The 18,573-nt window shown below is 33.9% G+C and overlaps 4 protein-coding genes, 2 non-coding genes and 1 pseudogene across 6 annotated transcripts; 1 reads left to right on the forward strand and 6 right to left on the reverse strand.

Annotated features, from left to right (window-relative positions):
* Nucleotides 1-1,147: 1,147 nt before the first annotated feature.
* On the reverse strand, nucleotides 1,148-3,419 carry LOC140986764 (protein trichome birefringence-like 34; annotated as a pseudogene).
* Nucleotides 3,420-5,011: 1,592 nt separating this feature from the next.
* LOC140986756 (abscisic acid receptor PYL4-like) lies at nucleotides 5,012-5,990 on the reverse strand. Its single transcript, XM_073455107.1, has one exon. The coding sequence runs from the start codon at nucleotides 5,826-5,828 to the stop codon at nucleotides 5,211-5,213; it is 618 nt and encodes a 205-aa protein (XP_073311208.1). The 5' UTR covers nucleotides 5,829-5,990; the 3' UTR covers nucleotides 5,012-5,210.
* A 1,712-nt stretch (nucleotides 5,991-7,702) lies between these two features.
* Nucleotides 7,703-10,245, forward strand: LOC140986773 (uncharacterized protein At5g01610-like). The gene is made up of 3 exons (XM_073455128.1): nucleotides 7,703-7,967; nucleotides 9,069-9,123; nucleotides 9,765-10,245. The coding sequence occupies exons 1-3, from the start codon at nucleotides 7,881-7,883 to the stop codon at nucleotides 10,133-10,135; spliced, it is 513 nt and encodes a 170-aa protein (XP_073311229.1). The 5' UTR covers nucleotides 7,703-7,880; the 3' UTR covers nucleotides 10,136-10,245.
* A 604-nt stretch (nucleotides 10,246-10,849) lies between these two features.
* On the reverse strand, nucleotides 10,850-10,941 carry LOC140991246 (small nucleolar RNA R32/R81/Z41). The gene has a single exon (XR_012177819.1). It is a non-coding gene; the product is annotated as a small nucleolar RNA R32/R81/Z41 (small nucleolar RNA).
* A 92-nt stretch (nucleotides 10,942-11,033) lies between these two features.
* On the reverse strand, nucleotides 11,034-11,157 carry LOC140991306 (small nucleolar RNA SNORD14). The gene has a single exon (XR_012177833.1). It is a non-coding gene; the product is annotated as a small nucleolar RNA SNORD14 (small nucleolar RNA).
* A 1,053-nt stretch (nucleotides 11,158-12,210) lies between these two features.
* LOC140986781 (small ribosomal subunit protein eS4x-like) lies at nucleotides 12,211-14,860 on the reverse strand. Its single transcript, XM_073455139.1, has 5 exons — nucleotides 14,708-14,860; nucleotides 13,928-14,005; nucleotides 13,602-13,782; nucleotides 13,247-13,344; nucleotides 12,211-12,850 (listed from the first exon to the last, which is right to left on the reverse strand). The coding sequence occupies exons 1-5, from the start codon at nucleotides 14,708-14,710 to the stop codon at nucleotides 12,416-12,418; spliced, it is 795 nt and encodes a 264-aa protein (XP_073311240.1). The 5' UTR covers nucleotides 14,711-14,860; the 3' UTR covers nucleotides 12,211-12,415.
* A 2,315-nt stretch (nucleotides 14,861-17,175) lies between these two features.
* Nucleotides 17,176-17,939, reverse strand: LOC140965225 (uncharacterized). Its single transcript, XM_073425395.1, has one exon. The coding sequence runs from the start codon at nucleotides 17,669-17,671 to the stop codon at nucleotides 17,315-17,317; it is 357 nt and encodes a 118-aa protein (XP_073281496.1). The 5' UTR covers nucleotides 17,672-17,939; the 3' UTR covers nucleotides 17,176-17,314.
* Nucleotides 17,940-18,573: the final 634 nt, after the last annotated feature.

Here is an 18,573-nt window from a genome sequence, read left to right on the forward strand (position 1 = left end):
GTAAATATTTAATTTAAATACGTGCAAGCGCAATGATGATCGGTTTGATGACAGTCAGGGGGCTCATACGTGCTAACGTGTGAGCTCAAAGTTATCTTAATTATATTATTTTAATTTTAAATATAATAATTTATGTCTTTGTCATATTAACATTGTCAACGTTAATATTACTTATGTATTGATATATGAACCATTAAATATATAATTGGAATACCATCGAAGACATCGCATATCTATGTAGTAAGGAAGGGATATGACAAATCAACAGTAAAAAGAGAAAAAAATGAACATATTTATGTGATATTTTATAAAAAATTTATACGTTTTTTTTAAAATATATAATTCAACTTCTCCATTTATATGTGATTTTTTTTTTATTTGGCTCATAAATTGCAATTCCTGCTTGCGCAAATGGTCCTTGCTCCCTCGAGCACCATTGCACCACAAATATATTCCTATAATTGCTATAATTTAATGCCATGGTCCCTCTGGGGTCTGGTCTTAATTAATTAACATTTAATTTTAAAATAAAGTTTTATATAATTTTAAATAGTCTCTGTTTATCAATACTAATAATCAAAATTAAATTTCATAAACTAACTTATTAAACTTTTTTAAAAATTCCAAAAATATCCACCACATTTTTTTTGTAAAGGTAAAATACATTATAAATTTAATTTCCCAACTTTTTATACACTTTTGCATCCAAATTAAACAACCAAACCTCTTTTCAATTTTTTATAATTTTTGCACATCCGACTCCTAATTTAAATGATTATTTTGATTTGTTTATAAAAATGGAAAATAACTCGAAGTTTAAAGTTTAAAATATGTCTCGGTGTATGAACATTCTATATTTAATGGTCGCTTCTCTCTTCCACCCTTTTAACGTAATTCTAGAGTCCTTCGCTAATTAACATTTGAATAGATGATTCAAAGCGGCAAATGATTGTCTTTGATTTCAAATTAAGGATCGATATCCTTGTAATTTTCAATTTGCAGTAATCAATAAAGCGAGAATTATCATTTTCATTCAACCCTATTATTATTATTATTATTATTATTATTATTATTATTATTATTATTAAACCTGCAATCGTTATCATTTGGTGCGTACAAGTTTAACCCAAGAGCTTTCGTACTAATCTGCAAACAATGCTATTCAAATTGATCATACTGGGCAAACCATGTGCGACACGCTCGCCTAAAAAAGTATTGGTAGGAAAATCAAATTCTTGAACATTGATTAAATACTCATATACTCTATCAATTCGGTCACCTCGTCAAGGGAAGTCCACCCTATTATGGTACTAGAGTCATTGGCTCAGGCATAGGGTCACTTGACACGTGATCAATCATTAATATAGGAGTAAAGGATCTCATTCCAAGTATCAGGCACTCCTTGGAACACACCAATGCACAGAATCTGAATAGCTCGTTGGATCTCTCAGTTGCTCTTCGCTTACATTGTGATAAAACTCTCCCTCCTGTTATCCGACATTTGTATTATATTCAGATACTCGACGTTTAGGCCTCGCGTCGCCAGCCTCCGTATTGCCGATTCGGCTGCGCGCATGAAGCTGCGATTCGTGGTGATTAGTGAACCCCCAATGCCCCTCGTCTAGAATATGCTTATTTGCATCTTAGCAGTTTTGCCCATTGTTCCAATCTTTACCCCTGCCATGTTAACGAACCATACTCGACGTACTTAATTGACATATATTAAACAATTACAAAATTTAAATATTTCGCAATTAGCGTTATAATTTATACGTACACTTGATGATAAGGTGATAGGCTCACGAAGAACAACTTTGTTTTCGTTCGTTTGATATTAAACTCCAACCAATCTGACCATGTGTTTAGTGCCATTTCGTAGAGAGGCAGACTCATTTCTTCCACCTCGATGTAGATCGAATCGGGGCTCTCAAAGGAAGACCACCAGATGTAATGCACGTATCAGATACAGGTAAATATTGAATTAAGAAAAGTGACTTGTGCTATTGGTTTCTTGGAATTAACTTACAAGATTGTCATTGTGTGTTGTTGCCACAACATGAATGAGTCAAATACGAGTATACCTGCATTGTTCCAGAGCCTAGCATGTCTTTCAACAGCCTTGACTCAAATTACGCGATTATTTTGCTGGTGTGGAACATCGCTGTTAGATTCAACTAGAAATGGAGACCGATAAAACCCTATGCTGGCGTTGCATTCCTTCATGTATATAAACCAAGAAAATTGTTTAAACCCGTTATAAGTATGAACATATTATGAATTTGGAGCAAAAAGAATTATTTCTTACATTTGCCTCAAGGTTGAGTGAATTCCTCATCCTTATGACTGATTTAGATGAGGATGAGCTAAGAGTCGACTCAATCAAGCACAAAGCATTTATGTCCATTGGTTCCTGTTCAAAGAATCGCCCACACACAATCCTTTTCGATCCCTCTAATATTCTCCAAGAATTTTGTGCGATTCAACCTTCAAACATGCATAGAAAACAACACAGTCAAAATACATATTTCGATCTACAAAGTACATATAGTTTGTGGGATAGTTGGAGGTTGAGTAAATTATATTTACATATATTAAAAATTTTTGAATTGCATTCTTACCGCCAGTAATACATGACAATGCAATGGAACGGTATCTCGGTCCAGCGTACAACTGTAATTAGAATCAAATTCATATGTTTGATTCCCAGGAACTAAAGTTGGTGCAACTATCAGAAATTAAATGAGTTGTTAAATGACAGCAATGACACTTACAATCCTGTATAGTTGTTTGTGTGGCACAACAATAGAAAGGTGATGGTAAAAACTATTTATATTTTAAAAAATTTAACCGTTACTACAAATTTTACGCTGACAAGAATTCGATTATGTACATAACACAAAATATATTTGTCATAATACATATAAATCTTTTGGCGTGTGATTTTTGTAAATTAAAATAGAGAAAGAACCTCGGAAGATCACACTGATGAGGCTGCCACCGTCAACTCTGATACTTGAGATCCTTTCTTCCATACTTCTCACAAGCAAAATCACCCCCTATGAATAATGAACACTCTCCTCTTTGTATGAAGGTGCCGGGTGCCGTTTTGTTATCATAAACCCATTTACCAGAAAACAAGTTGCCGCCTTCTTTTTCTGGCTCAATTTGACCTTGACTACATCCTAATGCTATCTTCTCTTTATTGCTGTACATTTGAAATATTAATATTCCTTGATTTTCGAAAGTTAAATAAACAATGAATCAGATCAGTGTATTTTCTGATGAATGTCACTGGTATTTATACATGCTTCATGCAGATCATATTAGAATACTTTATAAAAACTACATTTTGCATGCAAACTGTGATTAATCATGGAGCTTCTTCACTGGCGAGCGATTTCATGACATGGTCATCAAATTATTGATTAGTATCTTAATAAAATATTTACTGGACTTTTGTAATATTATAGATTATGTGTCATGCCACCCTAACATTTCAAATTTTGTATATGTTTCTTGATATTACATGCATTCTCTGCTATGCAAACGTGGCTTTAAAATTTAATGGAACTTTATGTTTCAAGAATAAAAAGAAAAAAAAAAAAGAAGAAGAAACCGAGTGTTTTTTCCCATTTATTTAAAGGATCGCTAAGCTAAATTCATAAAGTATCAATTTTTCTGTATTTTATGCTGAATAAAAACGAATAAGTCCACTTCATACATAAAACACACGACGAATATCCAATAAATTTGACAGATATGAACTCAAAAGGAAACAAGTATAAATAAAGGTAAAGTAACTCTATCTTCTTGCGCCTGTGATCAAGCATAACTTATAAAGAATGTCATTATTGAGAAGACATGCGAGTAAAAGGTAATTTTCAATTGGCTAATCCACTTCTTTAAATTTTAAAAGCGTGTGAGATAACAATTAACAAGCGATATGATATTTATTTAAACTAATTTATTTATGCACGAAAATTAAATGGGTAGGCTAGGCTATATTTTGTGTTAATTAGGAGTTGAGTATCTTTAAAAATATATTATTAATTTATCTTAGCATGAGACATTGTTAATTGAAACTTGAAACATGTATTTAATTATATTTAGAACCGAGATTTTTTTGGCCTTGTCTATTAATGGTAATTTTTTTAAAAATAAAAATTTAAACCTTGTTTTTTAATAAGAATAAATACAGAAATGATCTAACTTTCTAAAACATAAAAGTCTCAAATCATAAATATTAATAGTTCTAAATTCTGATAATCGTCTAGCTCGGAGAAATCTATGCTACACATAATATGTTTCTCCTACTAAATTATGACCTTCGGATTCTCAGTGCATCATGAACATGTTATATTTTTTTCTCTTTGTCAGTGAATCACATTGTACAGTAGAAATTGAAATCTCACATTATATATGCTTTTGTGAGGGGAAAAACAAAGGGCAGTTTGAGGGCTTAAAATGTTTTTATAAATAATAAATATAAATAAGAAAAACAAATAAATGAAAGGAGGAAATTTTAGAGGAAGAAAACGTGTGTGGATTAAACATTTAGTAGGCACATCGCCCATAAAGTCGTGGGCAGACCCAAGCAAGTTGCGCCCCAACTTGCATGCATTAAACACAATATTTCTTAAAAAATATTATATAACGTATTCAAATAAATTGTGTATATATAAAATATAAACTATGAAACATATATATTAACAAGTTGGAAAATTCTATTGACTTTTTCATTGTTTCGAACAGCTATCAGATGCCCAACTTGCAGTTTCATTAACCTGTTTGAATTGATTCCCTTCACCTTTATTTAAATTAATATCGTCTTCATATTAAAACAATTAAATTATAAATACATGGTTCTCTTTAGGGAACAATCGTTTTGCATAATTTGAAGTTTCCTAAAGAAAACCACCAGCCGCTCACAGTGCCCTCACCGCATCAAAAAATCGACCATTCAACTGTATGAATTATATCGACAATAATGATAATAATATAATGTCTTGTTTTTCCTTAAACTGTGATCTGATTTATTAACGACAAATATGCAAATTAAAAAGAAAAATAATTAAACAAAAAGACATGACAGGCCATTTTTCTTGGATGCCATTCAATTAATGGGATACCTCCAACTCCAAGAATATTATATTCAAGAACATGAATCCACTAGAAATTACTCAGGCAATTTATATTAATAAAAAATAAAGTTAATATGAAGAAGGGTTACGTCTGGTTGAATTCTCAGCGATCTGAGCTAAGGACTGAAGATTGCATTTAACTATGGTGTCCACAAACAGTCGGGTTTCTTCTACTGTATTACCTTCCGGCACGTCAACAACGTAGGACTCCAGGATCACCGTGCCACCGTCGTCAGCAGCCTTATGGAGGGTGGTCACAGAGCGGTAGTTGGCCAGCCGGTGGTCCCCGCCTACTACGCTGAAGCTGATCACATTCCGCTCGTCGTCCAGGATCTCCAGCCGCTCGATGCTGCTGGCAGCGGGCAGCCCGGAGATTACACTGATTTTTCGGAGGGTTCCCACGCCGCCGTCTCCGAGGATGACGTGGCAGCTCTTGACGAAGTGTTTGTAGGCTTGTGGGTTGTCGAAGCGGCGGACGACTGGCCATACTGCCGATACTGGGGCGGAGATGAGTCGGGTGACGGCGGAGCAGCACTGGTTGGGTCCTGCATCGTGGTCATGGTATCCGGCGACGTGGTCCGGGACCTGGGCGGTGGTAGGACGGCAGTAAAATTGTTTGCATGCGGCGGTGGGGGCTTCGTTGATTCTTTGGAGTAGAAGGGACGATTTAGGGAGATCGGAAGGCATTTTTCGTGGAGGGTTTTGATCGATTTTCTGGTTCTATGATCGACGAATGTTTGAGCTAAAGCAAAGAGAGATCGAAAGACGTAATAAAAGTGAATTCAATTGCCAAAGAAATCGGCATTTATTGGCTGGTAATGGAGAGAGCAGAAGCAATAGATATATTTTAGAAGCCATTAAAATAGGATCCACTTGCTCTTTTAAAATTACGAAAACAACCTTGTGTAGTATTGATTATTTATTTAATATAATTTAATAAATCAAATGGTTTAATGAATGAAATATGCATACATATCCTCCAAACTCAATCTTTTCGATCAAATCTACGCATATATCAATGTTTAAACAAATAAATAAAAAAGTTAGCAGATCAAGTGTTACGTTGTATACAAATGTTTAGCAAAGACACATTAAGATATAAATATTCGTTTACATTTAATAAATATATAAGATCGACTCCCGATCACATTACTTAGCTAGTTCGTTTGAAATTCCCAAACTCCCAAGTTGGTGTTGAAGCACGCACAAATCATGCAAAAGCCGATTGGCCATGCCCACGACTTACTTGGCTTACACACTTTGCACATTTGAAAATTAGAAATCGTTCGTGTTTGTGTATCTTATGACTTAATATAGATAAATTTGGAATAAGTCCCAAAAAAATGCTAAAATCCGTGTACCATCATTTAGAAAAAAGAGACGTCTTCAACTAATTAATTCAAAATACACTTTCACATAATGATGCGTGGCTATTATTATTTGTCACAAGCGGCGGCAATTAATTATAAAGTTAATGCACGATCAACTTGGCTGAGAAGACGAGATCGGTTGAAATTGTCCTCCTTTGTAATTTTGCACTTTTTTTCCTTTCCTTTCATTGTTTTTTTTAAAAAATATTAATTTATTTTATATGTGTGCGAGGAGATCGCATTTAATCGTGGTGTGGGATTCGATCATGCCAATTGAGTATTTGATATAAAATTAAAATCTCAACTAAATATTGTTTATTTATTTCAAATAAATTCATTGCAAGACAAATATCAAATTTTAGATATATGTTACGTGAAACAATCAAGGGTTGTGCCATGCCTAATATATTTTTCAAGGTCTGATAATTGTTTTAGATGCACTTATAATATACTTACACGAAAACTCTTATGAGACTATATCACTTGTCAATTTTGTGATACAAATATTCATTTTATCAGGCTCGACTCATGAAAAAAATTAATTATGATGAATCTGATCAACCTGTCTTATTGACCGTGAGATCGTCTCACAACATATCTATTTATAAATCTAATGTTAATCCATTATACAATATTAATTATGATGAATTTGAATTACATCAAAATAAATGTCATTTCAATTCCATTGTTCGACTAAATAACGAACACTTAATCAATAAAGAAAGGAAGCTTTGCCTGTTATGAATAAACATATTAAATTTTAATATAAATTATTATCTATAAAAAAATTATATTAAAATGTGTACATTATAATTAGAGTAGTCTAATTGTGAAACGGTCTTACATATATTTATTCGTGAGATGAGTCAAATAATATTTTAAAATGATTGATCTAAATAGAAGATTTGTGTTATAGTTATGGTAGAATTTGTTTCCCAATCTGATTTGGAGTTTGAATTTTATTTAGTTGTACATTCTCATAAAAATAAAAATAATGCGAGGAATATATATTTTGGAAAAAAAAGTAAATATTTTATAGAGACCAAATAAATTATTATGTGGTCTATTATTTAATAATACTGTGTGATTATGTTAATTTGAAAAATTATTATATACTCGAAGAGTTTGGATAACAGTTAACTGATATTATTAATAATATAATTAATTAAATAATATGTATAATTGAGGTACTTCAACTTCGATGGTTCCATACTGAATAGTCGTAAAGACTTCCGGCGTAGAAAAGTCGCAGAATTCTCGAAGAAGCTAATGGAATTCTCTTTCTCGCTTTGAAATTAGGGCTCGGAGGGAGTTTATCTTCGAATTTTGAGAATATTTGTAGTTTCTCTGCACGAATTGGTATTAGTAAATGGATCAAATATTGAATAAGGTGGGGGCTTACTGGTTGGGTCAAAAGGCGAACAAGGAGATTGGCTCAGTTGGCGATGACATCAATGTAAGACTTTGGATTATTGTTTTAAGTTTACGGATTTTCACTTTCATTTCTCATTTGTCTGCTGAAATTTGGTTTGTTTGGCTTTCGTGTGTGCTGAATTTGATGTTTACTTTTGATACCGTAGATCTGAATTGTTTAATGCTGTGCAGTTATTCATATCGAAGTTTTAGCTAAACTTCTGTTTTTTGTGATTTTGTTAGTTTTGGGAATGTTAATAATTGATGTGGATTATCGAGTGTCGTAATTATGATCTTGCTAATAATAGGTATATGTCAATTATGATCTTGTTTACGAGTTTCAGACAATGATTTGTATCAGCGTCCTTGCGATCTATTTGTATGGTTTTCTCGTGGTACTTTTGTATCGGCTTTTGGACGAGCCAATAATTTGTCATTCGTGTGAAAATTCACTGAAATTTTCCATTTACTTATGAGTATCTATAGGTTGACTGATACCAAGGAATTGCTCTTTGCTTACATAATGACATAGTCATATTTAATGAATCTGCCAGAGTGATTGTATAGTGCATTATCAGAAAGTTTCATGTGATTAATGGAATCCGATGCCTGAAAAGATGGCTGGCATCAACAAATCATGTCAAAATTCCGTGCGAAGTTGAACCGAAATGTTGGCTGAAAGTTCATCTCTCAACATTTTTGATAGAAGCAATTGTATTGATAGTTTTTTAGAAGAGACTTTTTGGTGTTTATTTGAGTTTTATTCTGACAATGATGTTTGAAAATCACAAGGGACTGTTGAAAATTCTTTAATACAAGTAATTTTTTGTCGAAACTTGTGGAAGATGTGGAATTATAAAGCTGGTAGCTTCAAATGGAAACTCTGGTGCCGGCATCAGCTCAAGTTTCAGACAATAACTTTACTGGTCTCATGGTTTATCTTCGATCTCTTTTCTTGTTTCCAAGCTATACAATGAAAAGAACATTTAATCTCTCAATTGTTTGAAGAGCTCTGTGAACTTTCATTATATGTTCTGCTGTAATCACAATTCTTTTGGCGATTAAATTTCTTAGAATTTACTGTTAAAGAGTGAGATGTCGTCTGAATTTTGGCTTCACACTTACCTTTGTTTTATTTTGTCAGTCATTGTCAAGCAGTATTGAAGGGGGAGCCAAGTGGTTCGTTAACAAGATGAAAGGTTAATGTTTATCTTCTAAGTTTCTTTTGTGTTCCTACTTTTTTTATTTATACAGGGGTGGGGATTTTGGACGAATAAAGGAGTTCACTCGGCCTTTTGTGTATTAATTTTTTTATGGAAGCTTAAAACAGCTTGACATCTGTTTGTTGTGATGGCTATATACTCAACTGCATTAACATGAGTTAGTGTCTTGATGTTTGCACATTTTCCTGGCCTAGTGGACTTCCTACTTACCTTTTTCTACTAATGCTTCCTTGACATATCGTTTTCTTCAAGACAACATGCCCAAAAAGTCAATCTTCTAGATCCAGTTCAGCCATTTAAATGATTAACATGATCTTCTTGCTGTATCATGGTTTCCCTGATCGACCAAATTGATGTAGAAGTAGAACAATTTGTACAAGCAGCATCAGTAAAAATGAATCATGTGGATCGATATGGCTGCTATAGAATTTATCAAATGAATTTTTTGACTGGTGATAGAAAAAGGAAGATGACTTTTTCCGTACTGTGTCATTTTGTATGTTAGTTACAAAAGAGTTCTGTTTCGATCACTAAGTATGTAGATGTAGCCCCCTTGAAGTTATCCTCTGCTGGTTTTTATACTGTAGATTATTAATTGTGAAACTTGTCTGAACCAGGAAAAATGCAAAAGCCATTGCCTGAGCTCCTCAAGGAGTATGACCTTGCAATAGGCATCTTCCCACGTGATTCGACCCATTATGAGTTCAACGAAGAGACTAGAAAGCTTACTGTGTACATTCCTTCAGTGTGTGAAGTGGGTTACAGAGATTCATCCGTTCTGCGTTTCTCAGACATTGTAACAGGTTATTTGGAGAAAGGCAAGTTGTCTGATATCGACGGCATCAAGACTAAAGTGATGGTGTGGGTCAAAGTGACATGTATTTCATCTCAGAATGCAAAGCTCTATTTCACCGCTGGTATGAAGAAATCTCGAAACAGAGATGCTTACGAGGTTCTTAGAGATGGCATAAGCGTGGAAAAATTTTAAGATGGTTATTTGATACAATGCCTTTTTAAAATTTGAATCCTTTTTTATTTCTCGAATACTGGTGTAATTTGACTCGTGGAATCGTTGTGTTCAATAATATTCTGTGAATGTTGGGTCTGAAAGTCGATGCATTTGCTCCTAAAATGATTTATTAGTAATTCTTTTGGAGATTATTGTTAAATGTGGTCGATTATTGGGAAGTCTTGTCATCTTTGGCTTTGTCGATGTTTGCTTCTGCAAAGCATGAGGATTTTCTGAGTGCCCCAGTTCCGTATGCCTATGAGTTTGATCCTGTGGTCAGATTTGTTGGCCGGTATACTGGCAGAAAAGTTTTTATCTTTCTTGTCCGTGCCAATACACAAAGTGCAGTATAGAATAGTCCTCGTAATACATTGGTCATGAGTTCGAACTTGAATTAATTGTTGCATCGCCTGTCTAAATGGGGCTACTATTCATTCAGTTGGATTTCCACAAGTATTTGAAGAGCACATCAGAAGACGTGTCCCTTTTCGCAATTTCGATTTCAGTATTGTTGGTCAAAAGCGTTGTCACATGAACTTGTTGAATTTACATGTTTTTCGTCTCCATATTTAAGAAAATAGAACGAAAAATTCAAAATTTCTCAAACTACATATTCCAGCCAATAACTAATAAAAATGAATTTGAAAACTTTAAAATAAAGATGGAACTGAAAACAAAATAAAAGATGATGCAATATAAATCAGAAAGAACGTAGCGAAAACAAAATTAAATCTTGATCAAGTGGAATTAACCATCACCATCGATTGCTTTCATCATTTTTATCCTTCAAAATAATACTTAAAATTGAAGAAAGAATTAATAACAACGATCGAAATGGAGAGTAAAAAAAAAGTACAAAAAAATCGGGGGGATCGTAGATCTCAGACATCCAAGGAAGGATAAAGGCAGCATTAGCTCTCAAGCCTGGCGAAGGCGAAAGCTCTTAGGCGGCCACTGCGAATGTTTTGAGAAACAAGCCTTTCCATATATCATCATGGATCCCCACAACTAATCCAATTGAAAAAAGAAAAAGAAAATTAAGACATATATAACAGAAAAAAACACAAAGATGGTATGAGGAAGGTGAGGCTGGAGCCTGGGGATGCGATTGCAGTGGAGAAGACCCCAATTTATAGAGCGACTAACGTCGTAATTAGGGTTAGGGTTTTCGGAATCTGACGGCGGAGAATTTTGAGTAACAAATTAAATTATTTAAAATAACTTGGTTATAAAGAGAGGTTTCAAGCTCCACCAATTTAAATTTAAATTTAATGATAAATTAAACATAATGATAATGATAATAAATCATGTAAAATAAAATGTTAATAATAACAATATTGTTAATATTTTTAAAAATAACAAAATTAACAGACAATAATAAATTATGAAATTTGGTTAAACCGAAATGACGGGTGTAATCAATTTAATTCGAAAACTGGTTTGAGTAATTCAGAAATCCGATTTTATTTTTAAAATAATTGAAATTAGTTTATTCGATTTAATTTTATTATCTTTATAAGATATCGATTCAATCGACTAATAAAAAAAAAAACTTCATACTTCTTTTTATTCAATAATTTATTAGATTTTTTAAAAATAAAATTCTCATCATAAAAATAAATTGAACTTTTTTTAATGAACGAAAATGTTGAAAATAAAAATGTCAGAATTTTATTTAGAAACTTGATTTATTCGGTTTTAGCGATATTTCATAAAAATAATTAAAATTAGACCATATAACCCGATTATAATACGATTTTTTAAAAAGAAAAATCAGAACTTCGAAATAATTAACATTATTACCACTATTATTTTATTTTGCATGATTTAGAATTATTTTTAATATTAATACTAATTGGTTTTTTATTTAAATAATGTAAAAACAATTATATTTTATAGAAACGCACATAAAACACTAAACATTTTATAAGAAAACTTAGGGCCGAGGTTTCATGAAAAAACACGTAGAAGGTGGGGTCTCAAACCTTTGGAGTTGTGATCAAAGTACAAAGTATTACTGCTTCCGTCACATAATCTCTTCCTAATGTAGATAATTAGAGCACAATCTCGTCACTTCTCAAATTTGAACCAAACTCCAAAATAGAATCATCCAAGCAACAAAACTTTTCAAATTGAAGATAAATAAGTCAAAACTCAAACGGAACATCTTGAATTCTATACCAGAACAAATGAAGGCATCTGCAAGTGCAGGTCCTGCCGGTGAATCAAAACTACCTTAAAAAGCCCCCATAAAGATTTTTAAGCTGTTGCAGCAGACTGAGCAGCAATCCTCTTCCTGGCCTCCTCAATGATAGACAACTTGATACCTTTACCCTTTGGAAGAGACACCCAAGGCTTTGTTCCCTTCCCAATTGTGAAAACATTGCCCAATCGAGTAGCAAATTCGTGCCCGGTAGCATCTTGAACGTGAATAGTCTCAAAACTTCCCTTGTGCTTCTCACGGTTCTTGATTACTCCAACTCTTCCTCTGTTCCTACCACCAGTCACCATCACAACGTTCCCAACATCAAACTTGATTGAATCAACGATTTTGCAGGTCTCAAGGTCCAGTTTGATGGTGTCGTTGGCCTTGATCAGAGGATCCGGATAGCGAATTGTCCTTCCATCATATGTGTTAAGGTAAGGAATACCTTTCTTCCCAAACTGAACTGAACGAACTTTACAAAGCTTAAACTGCAGGACGATGATAAGGACATGGTAAAATCATTTATACTGTACAGAAAACCAACACTACAAAAGGCAAAAATTCAAGTCCGACTAAAAAATTGAGACTTCATATTGGAACATTTGTTTGTGTTCCATCTCACCACTACGTTAATCTTGAAACTACAAAATACAACTCCCAACCAAGTAATAAAAATGGTTTCTTCTGGTTTTTTGTTCTCTGCACTTATATAACAACATCAATCAACCAAATTTGAGGGTGAAGTGTGGAAGCTTGGATTCTCTCAAGAATAGAAAGCTAACTAGAATTTAGATACAAGTACCAATAAATTCATGTAACATCTCGTGATAATATATCAACTGAAGTACAACAAACTAAAACTAAAGAAAGAAAAAGATAATGACCTTGGCCTCCTCATCCCGTATAGAGTGAAGACGGAATCGACCCTTGGTGTCATACATCAAGCGGAAATTTTCATTGGTCTTTGGAATAGAGACAACATCTAGAGAAAGTGATTAAAAAAAACATAGAATGTTAGTTAATTAACATTTCTAGATAAAGCAAAAACAGTCGAAGTATCAGCCAAGATAAATATATATCCATTCAAGGGCGATAGCGCATTTCTATAAGAACAGAAATGAAAAATACACGGGTACTGTCTAGGCAATTCAAATATACCGATTACATAATCTCCAAGATATTCGAGCACTGGGATACATAGGCCACTAAAAAATTTGAAGTGCAGAACAGAGAGCATACCCATGAACCCAGAAGGATACGTCTTATCAGTCCTGGCCTTCCCATCAACGAGCACATGGCGTTGCATCAAAATGGCAATGACCTCACGATAAGTGAGTGCATATTTTAGTCTATTCCTTATGATAAGAATCAAGGGCAAGCATTCTCTGGATTTGTGAGGTCCAGATGATGGTTTAGGCGCCTGAGTACATATGCTTAAAATTAAAATCAATCACAAACACAGATATACATGCATTTTCCGGGAAATGGTTATAAGATAGAGAGCCAAGGGACAAAAAAGGACAAAGTTTTATAACTCAAAAAACAAATGGGGACAAATAACTTACAAAAGCACCACCAAGCTTGTCCAACATCCAGTGCTTTGGGGCATTGAGCCTCTTCAAGTGTTTCTTCAAACCTCTGGCCTGTAATAAATCCAATAGCAACAATCTTGTTAACAATGCCACAGACGAGAAAAAATTCTCTAGGTGCCTTCAATTATAAAATTTTTATTACAACACCCAAAAGTTTTTTTTAAAAAAAAATGCACCAAAGATGGCCTTCATTTCAGAATGGAACAATAAATATAAACGAGAAAAAATACAAACACTATTTCATTCACATACAAATAGCAGCAACAACGTTCTTTACAACCCAGCTATTTTACCTCGCGACATGAGGAAATTCAATGCATCTCCCAGCAAACTTAAATTATACATTTTGCAACAAAAATGTTACAGTTCATCACCCACGATGCTCAAACTGATTTGCATCGCCATGGGCAATCGCAGCGTTACTCACGGATGTTTTACAGTTCATTAGACATGGAATTCCGCCTTACAATTGCTAAAAGACACACGAAAAGGGTTCCATACATTAAACCACCAAGTTTCTGTATTGCACGGTAAACATTCACATAAAATTTTCAAAAATCGAGATCCACAACGTGGAGCTCAAAATCTGTAAAGCACAGTCCAAAATGCAGCTTTAACGGAAGTGCTTATTTTCTCAGCTCAATATCAAAGGAAAAAACAAAGAGTACGTAATAATCAAGACATAACATCATCCTGACACACAAGTTTGCTGAAAATACGATAAATACTCGTTGATTCGTTGATATAACTGACCATATCGGTGGTGGCTGTGGCAATCTGCTGCGGCGACGGGCTGTCCTAGCTTCAATCCTCCTATTGCTGTTGTCAAAGCTAAATCTTAAAACCTAGTTCTCTAATTATACGTGGGCCGAAAGCCCTCGTGCGGAGGGTACTTCGGGAGTTTCACAATCGCTTTACTCGAGCCGGGTTACGGATTGGGATCCGAATTGATTAAGTTCTCCTTCTCAGCCATTTTGTAGACTACCACAATAAGTTGGATATCCGAATATTTCGGATCAGGATCGGGTTTGTCCCAAATTTAAATTATAAAAATTTCCTAAAATTATTTATATCAACAGCCTCTATTTTTTTAGTATTTTTATTTATTTATTGTCATAATCGATCTTGAATCGTAGAGTATCGTGAAAAAACTACAAAATTGAATAATTATTGTTTATTGTAAATAATATCTAACAAGCCCAAGTATACATTATAGGTTTTGAGAGAAGATAGGATACATGGTCAGGTTACTCGAGTGATTTTTCTATCAAAAACTTATCCCACTTTAATGAATCGGGTTCACGTATTGACCAAAACCGATTAATTATTTGATATACCCAACTAATGTTAATTGACTATGGTTGGATCAGGTCAGGAACCCGAGATATGTTTAGGAATGACAACAAGACAAATGTGTAGACATGTTTGGCAAAACCCGAAACCTGTCCCGTCGACTCCGATCCGGATTTAATCCGTTGGACTAATATACATGCATTTTATATAAATATATAGATGTGTAACAGGAGTTACGGGCTCGCTAAATATCAGGATCCGTCTCGACCCGCTTCAATGAATGAGGAGGGTTTAATATGGAGCGGAGTCTAAACCCGACATCTTGGCTAAAGACTCGACTAATTGTCATTCCTATTTATGTAGCTCTACCTCATGTAGTAAGCATTATTTATGATATACGAGACAAATTTCACTTTACATAGGATGACAGAACAAGAACATTTGGATATCTAAACATGGAAACGAGTCTCTCTTATTTATGATACACGAGACAAATTTCATTTGACATTGGATGATAGAACAAGAAAATTTGGATATCTAAATCTGGAACGAGTTTCTCTTAAATATATAATATCCTAATGATCCAATAGTGAAAAAATCCATATTTAGCATAGCAAGAGTCTAGAATATTAATTTAACTGCATAGATATTTGGGTCTGGACAGATATTTGGAAGGAATTTTATTGCTTAAAAAAAGATATGTACCAGGTTTTGTAAAGTCAATAATGTTTATTTATTTCTATTATTTCATATAATTTTTTACTAAAAAGAAATTTAGAAAATATTTAAAAACACCGGTACTTTAATTTAATAAACTCAGTACCATTTATATATGTGGCGGATCATTTTCTATGCAGTCCTTGTTCGTGTCAATCTATTGGCACGTGGACTGATTTGTTTTCCCCTCGGTGCAGATCACGCCCTGAGGATATCTCACAAATATTTGGACATTGAGACGTCTTTGTCCTCTCTTAAGTACCTTCAGAGGTGGCTCTTTTGTTGATATTTATGTTTGTGTGGTGGGAAATGGGCAAGGAGTAGGCTTTGAGTCTTTTGTCTTGCTTTGTTGGGGCATCTGAAAGGCAAGAAATCAGCTGGTTTTCAAAGGAAAAAAAACTTTCTAGTGCAGATATTATTGCTTTGGCTGTGATAGAGTTGGGCCTCGTTCCGACTCTCAACCCAAGTTGGTGTTTCAAATGCCATAAATCCAACACAAATCAATACACGCGCGGCAACCACCTCCAGCTGGAACTGTTAAAGTGAATGTAGATGGACGTAGATGCTGCAGGTGGTGCTTCGAAATCTTCTTTGCTGGGGTAATTGCGAGTGGACCGAGATAGCAACGGTCATGTTTTGTTCGCCGAAGGAAAGTGCATAACAGGACGTTTATCACCTCATCTAGAGGAACTCATAGCTAGAAAAGGAGCTAGTGTTACAAGCATTACACCAAGGATGATATCAGTGGACTGTTGAATCAGATGCTCTCAACGCAATTCAAGCTATTAGAACCGCTGCTCCTTTTTCCATGGACGATACAATAGCCAAACATATTGGCCATAAAATGAATGTTTTATTCTGACTGATTTATTTTTAGAAAATAACACAATTTAGTTTCGGGTCTGAGATTAACCTTTTTTTATTTGGGTTGTTTTTTAAGTTCAATTGAAACTCAATTAGCTAGATTCTTTAAAATTCACAAACTTTAATCGATCTTCTGTTTAAAAGAAAAGCCCAAACGAAGTTAAACGAATAAATTAAGACCACCTGTTTCGTAATTTGACTTGTTTTTTCGTATCAGGTTATATCCAAACATTCAACACAAATATGTGTTTGTAATGGAACAAGAACAAGAAACAATTGCAAAAACTCCCCTGCCCTGGTTGTTTCAATGAAAGCAGTGGAATATAACACGTTGAGAGAGACACTACTCTGGAAATGCATCGCATTGCTTTATATCAATCCACGAATTCTTGGGGTAAACTACAGAAACACTGATTTGTTGCCTTAAAAAACATGGCAGCCTTTGGTTGCAGACCATACATGTACATATTCACACACCCTAGCTAGCTACTCATGAACTACTGAATGAATCAAGATCGAGGCCTCGTCATTCGGTGGAGCTGCCACCACAATGTCCGACGCAGCCGGTAAGTGAGAGATGAGATCATCCATCAATCCCAAACCCAAGCCGCCGCCTTCTTCTGACGGAGATTTTTCATTTTCTTCAAATTTTCCATCTTTTTCTTCTTGTTTTTGACTTGTTTCTTCCATTTCCCCACGTCTCTTGTCTTCCTCTTCGGCGCTATTTTTCGAAACAAAAGCGGAAATCAAATCGCCTATCACCTTCACCCCACCTCTTGCATGATGCTGCTCTTGTTCTTCGTCTCCGAGTAAATCGAGGAGATCTTCAACACCAGCTTCCATTCTTGATTACTGCTTTCAGCTTTCTAGTGTAGTAGTACTTATAGATGGGTCTATATATTGGCGGTGCTTTGAAAAGAGTTCCACGTACTATTTTATCTTATTTATTCCGTTGCATCCAATGAAGAGCATACATCTGAATCACTCTTACATCGATGAAGGATTTCTCAAAGGTCGGTTACTCGATATATGTGAATTTAATTTTATATATTATCTTTCTATATATTTATATTTACATATATGTCCGGATTTGTGATACCAACTTATGAGATAATAGTCATTAGTTTACATTTTTTTTAATTTTGAATTTATTACAAATAAATTTGCATTTTTAATGAACTTAGTCCTATAATTTAAATGTTTTTTTTGTCATTCCGAAGTCCATCGTGTTTATTTTAAAAAAATATTCTAAAAAATCACGATACATGCAAGTTTTTTTCCCCAAATATTAATGTCAACATCCACAACATGCTCCGGTAAAAAAACGAAAAAGGAAAAAAACAAGTAAGTTATAAGACTAAAACTGCAAATTCATCATTAATATCACCAAAAAAAACTGCAAATTCATCATCAAAAATAAAAAAAAAACATGCAAGTTACATAACTAAAAATACAAACACGTCTTTAACAAGACCAAAAATTAAAAAAATGCAAGTTACGAAAATGAAAATGCAAATTTATTTTTAACAATACCAAAAGTGAAAAAAAAAAAAATTTCCGAGTCAAAATGTAATTTTCTACCAACTGAAAAAATACTCACTCAATTTTAAAAATGTGGTATTTTTTTTGTTAATATCATAAAAATCTATTTTAGTAATTTATAACTTATCTATAAATATCATATATGTCAGTATTAGCCTAGATTAGCACAAGTAACACGAAACTCTACCTGAATATGTAATAGG

Source organism: Primulina huaijiensis, chromosome 1 (assembly GCF_012295235.1).
Source record: "Primulina huaijiensis isolate GDHJ02 chromosome 1, ASM1229523v2, whole genome shotgun sequence".
Classification (NCBI taxonomy): Eukaryota; Viridiplantae; Streptophyta; class Magnoliopsida; order Lamiales; family Gesneriaceae; genus Primulina; species Primulina huaijiensis.

Excerpts from the sequence above, each read along its gene's own strand:
- LOC140965225 (XM_073425395.1), bottom strand. The coding sequence starts at position 17,671 with ATGGAAGCTGGTGTTGAAGATCTCCTCGATTTACTCGGAGACGAAGAA.
- LOC140986773 (XM_073455128.1), top strand. The coding sequence starts at position 7,881 with ATGGATCAAATATTGAATAAGGTGGGGGCTTACTGGTTGGGTCAAAAG. Across the intron at positions 7,968-9,068 it reads CAGTTGGCGATGACATCAAT|TCATTGTCAAGCAGTATTGA; the intron begins GTAAGACTTTGG and ends TTATTTTGTCAG. Across the intron at positions 9,124-9,764 it reads GTTCGTTAACAAGATGAAAG|GAAAAATGCAAAAGCCATTG; the intron begins GTTAATGTTTAT and ends TGTCTGAACCAG.
- LOC140986781 (XM_073455139.1), bottom strand. Across the intron at positions 13,783-13,927 it reads ACAAGCTTGGTGGTGCTTTT|GCGCCTAAACCATCATCTGG; the intron begins GTAAGTTATTTG and ends ATATGTACTCAG. Across the intron at positions 13,345-13,601 it reads GTATCCTTCTGGGTTCATGG|ATGTTGTCTCTATTCCAAAG; the intron begins GTATGCTCTCTG and ends CACTTTCTCTAG.
- LOC140986756 (XM_073455107.1), bottom strand. The coding sequence starts at position 5,828 with ATGCCTTCCGATCTCCCTAAATCGTCCCTTCTACTCCAAAGAATCAAC.